Genomic DNA, 7,500 nt, shown 5'->3' on the forward strand with positions numbered 1-7,500 from the left:
ATGGGGCTGATTATAGGAAAAAGATTATTCAAAGAATTATTCAACAATATTCGAAACCAGCACAATCTACATGTGCAAATTGCTAACGTCTGTGCAGCTGTCAGAGTCGATATGCTTTGTCAGATACAAAGAAACGTGGTATTCTGTTTGCAAATGCGTCTGGAAGTTGGCGGCAATCATGTTGAGCGCATTATGCGAGGGAGCGAGTGATTTCCCCATGATGCCAGACTTTTCTGACACCCTGTGGTTTTTCATTTCAAAATAACGTTATTGCCGTGGTTTTGTTTTGATTGGGGCATTTTTCGAGGTTTGAATATCAGAGAACCCCCGAGGAGTCCTGATCCCAGGTGGGGGAAACTGTGTACTCTCACCTTATAAAGAGGACACTTTGATAATTCACTTCCTTTCCTAACAGGAAGAAGGAGCTGCTGTCAAGGGATGATCTACAGTTGCCATGGCGACCGTTGTACGAGCTGTATGAGAGGGTCATCTACTCCAAAACTGAGCACCTCGGCCTCATCTGGTTCCCCAAGTATGTCTTTTTGTCTTTGCATGTATTTGTCAGGACACTCTATTGACTTACATTCATTTCCTAACCCTTTACCTTGGTTTTAACCCCCATCATTACATTTCTACATCAATGCTTATCCATACTTCATCCTAAATATCTCTCTCTCTGCATATAACTTTTACAATCCTACCCCGAACCCATAAACCTAGGAATTACCCTTCTCCTAAAGAGGTCTGGGAAATGACTGCATTTGTAGGCTTTCTATTCTTGTGGGGGACATTTGGATGCAAGATAGTAAAAACAGAAATCTCACACAGGCACGTGCACGCTCACACACTGCTCCTTCTCTTCTTGTTTGCAGCTCGGTGGATAACATTTTGAAGGCTTTGATCAAGAGCTGCAGACTGTAAGTCTCATTCCGTGCGATCGTGACGTTTTTTCACTTGATAATGCATCTCTTTGATCTTCACTTGAGAGTCTTCATGTTTGTGTGTGTGTGTGCTGGATATCGACTCCCTGTTTGTGTCTGTGTTTGCCTGTCTATGCCTGTTTGCGCTCATGTCTCTCTGTGTGGGTGCGTGTGTTGTCGGATTTTCCAGGTATTTCCCGGTGTCGTCCACCCAGGAGATGCTGGATGAGTGGCGCCCCCTGCTGTGTGTGTTTGATGTGGTCATGCAGAAGGCCATCAGCAACATGGAGCTGTTCCTACCCACCATCATGCCCCAGGAGGACCACAGCCAGGGCTTCCAGTAAGTGGACCGGCATGCATGGCTCAATACACTTAGAGTATAAACAGCAATACATGCCAACTGGTGGTTGCTTTTATCCAGGAAGACTGTATTCCCTCAAAATGCATCGCATATTTTGCATGCACACTATGTATTCCTATGTGAGCTTTTGCACCTTTGCAGCTGTAGGCCTGAATAGTGTTCTTTTTGCATAAGCAGTGGTTCCCCTCTCCTTATTTGGCGAGTATTTCACCGTCTTGGGAACCCTTTGCCCCTCTCTCCACACCCTCCATGGTTGTGTTCCAATTACCGAACGTCTTCAGAGCGTTCAGTGCATTCTTCAGTGTATTCACTCTTTCGCAAGCTATTTGTCTGGATTTAGTCTTGGATTCATCAGCAGTTTCCGTGCAGTTTCCACAATACATCATCTTTAATACTCTATTTTTCCGTTTCGGTTTTTACTCGCTCCCCTCCAAAATCTATGGGGGAGAGAGTGAGTTCATATTTTGGGGAATTGGGGATGGATGAGGGGAATTCGGCAGGCAGCTTCAGGTGTGTGTGTGTGTGTGTGTGTCTGTGCATGTGTGTGTGTGTCTGTGCATGTGTGTGTGTGTCTGTGCGTGTGTGTGTGTCATGTTTTTTTTTGTTTTTTCAGGTTGTGGTTTGATGAATTCATGAATCTCTGGATGTCAGTACAGAATCAGCCAAGCTGGGAGGGGGTGAGACACACACAGACGCACACACACACACACACACACACACACACACACACAAACACATTACTTTCTGAGTTTATTTTAATAATGTGACACCTAGTTTTACAAAGTGCTAAATGGCATGCAAGTTAAAGTCAGTTAAAGTTAATGATCTGTGACATTGCAGGACAAAAACCATATGTATTTAAAACATTGAGTAGTGAATCATGCAGCTTTCCTTTTTTCTTGAAAGGGATTTGTAGCATTTTGGAATGACACCCTTCACTTATTGTGTAGTTGGTGATTTCCTGGTGAAGAACTTGTTGGTTGAAATGCAGCAACAAAGTACTGGCAGTTTCTCTCCAGTGCGCGGATATAATTTTCCATTTGCGCTTCAAGTCTGCTTTTATCCAGCCATCTGGCCTAAAACAGGCTGGCTGCGCACACTTCCTCTCCTCTTGAACATTGCTCTTTTTCCAAAATGGCTATATATCATTTGGAATGACACCCCTCAGTTCTAATTTAGGAGAAAATGTCCTTTGTTCGTACAGTGACTGATGCTCTCTTGCAGCACCTAGTGAACCTGTTTGCCCGCCTGGCCAACGATAACATCGGATACGTGGACTGGACCCCTTATATTCCCACAGTGAGTCATTAGCAGCGCTGGGGGGATATGTCTGTGTGTGTGTGTCTGCTAATGTATTTTATTGGAGACTGCTGTGCCATGTTTACGAGGTGTGTGTGTGTGTGTGTGTAGATCTTCACGAGGATCCTGCGCAGTCTGAACCTGCCAGTCGGGGTCAGTCAAATGGTGGCACCGCGATACCTCACCAACTCCTATGACATCGGACACTTGGTGCTGTGGATCACTGCCCTACTGGTACACATAAAGTTTTTCTCATAAAAGTGTATGACGAAAAAACCTAGTTTGTGAAATGCAGTTGCTTAACAGTGATTTTTCCACCCCTGCAGGGCGGACCGGGGAACCCTGCGCAGAAAGAGCTGACCTGCCTCTTCAACAGCATCGCCTCCTTCTACCATCCATCCAACCATGGACGCTGGCAGGTAAGTCTCTCTCTCTCTCTCTCTCTCCCTCTCTCTCTCCCTCACACACACACACACACACACATACAAAGCAAAGCAAGCGGTGAATGCATTTTCAGCTGGTTGCTGTCACGCTGGTTTGATTTATAACCTGTCATTCAGGACTTGGCTCTCTGTGCGCTAACAACAGAATAATGAAATGCACAACTGCCAGAGGAAAGAATAATACCACAGATCTGTTTACGGTGGGCAGAATGTGTTTATGGATGATAAAGCTAATGTCAAACTGTGTGTGTGTGTGTGCCCACAGTCCCGGCTGATGCGGCTGCTCCAGCGTCTTCCGGCGAGCGTTGTGCGTCGCGTGCACCGCGAGCGCCACGCCGCCCCCAGCTGGATCACGCCGGTCCCTGTGCAGCAGAGGCTGACCGACGAAGACCTGCAGGAGTTCAGCCGCAGCCTCATGGGAGCCGCCCTGCTGGCCATGTTCAGGTACTGCACTCTGGGGGTTGTTAGCTATTCACATTGCATCTCATTTACAGAAGTAGATCCTTGCAGCGTATTGGGTTCACATGCAAAAATCATACTTTCCCCACTTCTCAATGTTATCAGTGTAAGAGGAAGAAAGAAAGGCAATTTTATTTGATGGGAGGGGTGCAGAGGGGCGGGATTGTTCAAAAATCTGATGGTTTTATTGGTTGGAAATGTATATTTACGCCTACTAGTGCAGCATGAGCTCACCATTAAAGATACTGTGTTTTCCAGGTAGTAAAAGTAATGGGAGTTCATTTCATGGGCACTTTAATATCAATGTCCACATAGCCATCAAAACCTTGTAACCATGTAAACACTATCAGCCGCTGAGCATGGGATTTGAATCTGTGCCAGCCAGTTATGTGACAAGATCACAGCCTGTCTAGCAAGTGCAGGCACTGTACACACTTGGCTGGAAGACACAGGCCTCAGCAACAACAATCTTAATCTGGACAAAGACAGAGGTCATCAGCGATTATCCATCTGTCTGTGTGTGTGTGTGTGTGTGTGTGTTGTTAACGCTGTGTGTTGTTGTGTGTTCGGCCGCCCTCTCCTGGTGATGTGCAGTAAAACAGGCAGTATGGACGCAGCCTTCGCTCTGCAGAACCTGGCTCTCCTCACACCAGAACTCACCATACCACCTGTGCTGGAGAAGTAAGATGGAGTGTGTGTGTGTGTGCATGTGTGTTAGAAAGAGTTTGTATGTGTGATATCTGCCTGTTCAATAAATAAAGAGCATTAGAGACCACTCATTCTACATTGAAGGTATAACCTCCTTCTGTCTTGTGTATGTTGTGTATCCGTCCCGCCACAGAACCTATGCGGCGATGCAGACGCTGACGGAGCCCCACACCCTCACCGCCACCCTCAGCTGTATGATCGGCATGGCTCGCAGCCTGGTCTCCGCTAGCAACCATTACCCAGAGGGCCGTGCGCACGTGCTCCCGCTGCTCATGGGCTCGCTGCCCGGGGTGGACCCCAACGACTTCAGCAAGTGCATGGTGGGTAATGGACGTGTGTTGATTCCTAATAAAATAGAGTTATTACGCAACTAGACAATACTATCGCTGATTAAATTCTAATTTAGGCTATTCTAGTCTACTTGCAATTACTTTAACTCTGTCTTCAATTTCTGCTTGGATCGTGAGATGGATTGGTTTTCTATTTTCGTGCGCTCGTTGTGTCCAGACTAGATTCATCCATCGCTCCAATGTAAATTAATACATTTGAAATTGTTATTCCGCCGACTTCTGCTAGGTAATTAACTGAGGGCGCGATCACTAGAGACGATGTGAATCGAGCTGTACTTTCTAATTTGTTTCCCGTTGCGTCACTCTGTCCAGATAACGTTCCAGTTTATCGCCACTTTCACCACCCTGGTGCCTTTAGTGGATTGTTCATCTGCTGCCTCTCAGCACAGTGACCTGACAGAGGTACACACACACACACATACACACACACACATACACAACACACACCAAATTAAGATTTAGAATAAAACCAGCTCACATACAAAGACATAAACTCTCTTTTTTTATTTCCTCCCAGATTGAGAAAGATCTGTGTTTCGCTTCAGCTGAGTTTGAAGACTTCGTTCTCCAGTTTCTGGACAGGTAGAGACAAATTGACAATTCAAACTGTCACTTTGACAAGGAATATTGTCCTCTCTGGAGTAGGAATATGTCTGTTTCTGTTTGAAATGCATCGGTCCGCATCGCTGCTCTGCTAGCCACGTAAAACAACCTTTTCGTTTTTTCACAATAAGCTTTGGTTTGTGTAGTTGATGTTTTTATCATTGACAAGTGTATGAATGCTTACTTAAGCTCTGAACGTGTGTGTGTGTGTGTGTGCAGGTGTTTTGCCCTGATAGACAGTAGTACCTTGGAACAGACAAGAGGCGAGACAGAGACGGATACCCAGACCCAGCTGGAGAGCCTGGTGGAGCTGGGCCTGTCCTCCACCGTCAGCACCATACTTACACAGTGCTCCATAGACATATACAAGGTAACACACACACACACACACACACACACACATACACACACACAGCTGCATCCTTATGTTAAATTTAAGGACACTCTCTTGATTTAAGTTCTTTAATTCTCTAATCCCAGTCTCTAACATTAACTCTCATTAAACTCTGACCTTCTCCTATACTTAACCTTAACTCTACATCTAATGCAGACTACTAAAATTAACACACACACACGCACCCACACCTAAGCATCATTGTATATTCTCAAACCTTGCCTTCATGTCAGGTGGCGTTGCAGAAGGTGTATAATTTTGCCACCACCAACATCTTTGAGACGTGTGTGTCAGGCAGGATGGTGGCTGACATGTGCAGAGCTGCAGCAAAGGTATGTGTGTGTGTGTGTGTATCAGCTACAGGCCTTCATCTCTGGCCATATACATAAAGGCATATTCCACTGAAATTCATTTTTAAGTTCCTGTTCTGCTAGACGCTTTCCAGCCCCAAATTGGTTATGTATGTTTTCTCCCATGATCCTAAATATTTAATATAGTTGCATGAAAATATCTGTCCATAAAATGTACTTTCAACAATCTTTTTACAGTATGTTATTTTCTCTCTTTTCAGTATTGCATGTTTTTTTGACTTTCTCATTTTTGGAAGAATTAGTCCTTACTTTTGTCATTTCTGCATGCTTGTGTTTGTGCTTGGGCATGTGTCATGTGCGCATGCTTGTGTGTGTGCGTATGCGTGTGTGTGTTTGCAGTGTCATCCCGCTGAGTCTCTCCGTCTGTTCGTCCCTCACTGCTGCAGCGTCATTTTCCACATCACTGACAGTCAGTACCTCACTGTGTGTGCGGAACAGTCTAGAGCAGACGATGCTGCTGTAGTGTGTTTAGTTAAATACTGTGCTAGTCCTGTAGAATCTGAAGAGCTTTGAACAAAATGCTAAATGAAAGCTGCAATTTACATCGTAATGATAAAGCCTTCAGTCCTCATATTGGATATTTAAGCAATAAGCCGTGAGACTGTGAGTTTACAGTCATTTCAGAGCAGCTGGGAGGCTTTGCTAGGCGGAACATGAAGCCACTGGAATAAATTACCATTGTAATTAAAAAATGATTGCAAATGCTCAAGAAATTATTTATTTTTTAATCAGTAATAATTGTTCTAATTGTTCTGAACAGTAGGTAAACATGAGTGAGTGATGAATTTTGGTTAGTGCGTTAATATTTGAATGAACTGTTATGTAGTATGTGACTCAGCCAATCAGAAATGAGGACCGGAACTCCCTATTTAGAAAACAATGAGCATCTATGTGGCAATATATTATAATTTTAAATTTTGTAGAAAATACAGAAATTCCTGGAGTTATCATCACATGGATTGAAAAATGTGAATTGACCCAACCTTACCTTTCTTAAAATCCAACTGACCTGAAAAGACCTGCAAAGGGAATTCAGCCTGTCAGTGCAGCTATACATAACTTAGCAATTGTGTGTGTGTGTGTGTGTGTGTGTGTGTGTGTAGATGAGGAGTTGCTGAATGAAGAGGAGCTGGATAAGGAGCTGCTGTGGAATCTCCAGCTGCTCTCCGAGGTGAGAGGACGATCTATCACGTCCTAAGGGCTTCTGCGCTGCAAAAAATATCCATCTGAACAAGTCATTTCATCTCGGATTGGCTCTTGAAACCTTATTTCTTCTTAAAACGGTTGAAGAAATCTGCCAATCTGCATGTGCCCCATGTAAATTAAGAATGCGATATCGACATTTGTCTCTAGGAAATCAAGTGAGGCTGCATTGGTATTGGCAGAATTTTTCACTTGTTTTCAGAACAGAGTGTCATAGATGCAACACACCCTGCACAGCTCAGCAGTATTGCAGGCTCTATAACTGTGACTGAGTGAATGAATGAATATGTGAGTGAGCTGGATCCATGCGGCGCTTCACGTCCAAAAATGAGATTTTAAGACTGAATGAAGCTAAATGACTTGTTTAGACGGACATTTTTTGCAGCGTA

The 7,500-nt window shown here is 44.4% G+C and overlaps 1 protein-coding gene across 1 annotated transcript in view; it reads left to right on the top strand.

Annotated features, from left to right (window-relative positions):
• The window catches only part of LOC139918434 (proteasome activator complex subunit 4B-like), a 25,769-nt gene that overhangs the window by 3,126 nt on the left and 15,143 nt on the right, over window positions 1–7,500 (top strand). Inside the window, exons 3-18 of the mRNA XM_071907830.2 lie at window positions 416–532; window positions 873–917; window positions 1,111–1,260; window positions 1,895–1,958; window positions 2,506–2,580; window positions 2,692–2,814; window positions 2,907–2,999; window positions 3,289–3,467; window positions 4,077–4,163; window positions 4,324–4,510; window positions 4,853–4,942; window positions 5,058–5,122; window positions 5,363–5,513; window positions 5,771–5,869; window positions 6,248–6,317; window positions 7,012–7,079. Coding sequence (XP_071763931.2) covers window positions 416–532; window positions 873–917; window positions 1,111–1,260; window positions 1,895–1,958; window positions 2,506–2,580; window positions 2,692–2,814; window positions 2,907–2,999; window positions 3,289–3,467; window positions 4,077–4,163; window positions 4,324–4,510; window positions 4,853–4,942; window positions 5,058–5,122; window positions 5,363–5,513; window positions 5,771–5,869; window positions 6,248–6,317; window positions 7,012–7,079 — 1,663 coding nt within the window. The remainder of the gene's footprint in view (window positions 1–415; window positions 533–872; window positions 918–1,110; window positions 1,261–1,894; window positions 1,959–2,505; window positions 2,581–2,691; window positions 2,815–2,906; window positions 3,000–3,288; window positions 3,468–4,076; window positions 4,164–4,323; window positions 4,511–4,852; window positions 4,943–5,057; window positions 5,123–5,362; window positions 5,514–5,770; window positions 5,870–6,247; window positions 6,318–7,011; window positions 7,080–7,500) is intronic.

The sequence above is a fragment of the Centroberyx gerrardi genome, chromosome 20 (genome assembly GCF_048128805.1).
Source record: "Centroberyx gerrardi isolate f3 chromosome 20, fCenGer3.hap1.cur.20231027, whole genome shotgun sequence".
NCBI lineage: Eukaryota > Metazoa > Chordata > Actinopteri > Beryciformes > Berycidae > Centroberyx > Centroberyx gerrardi.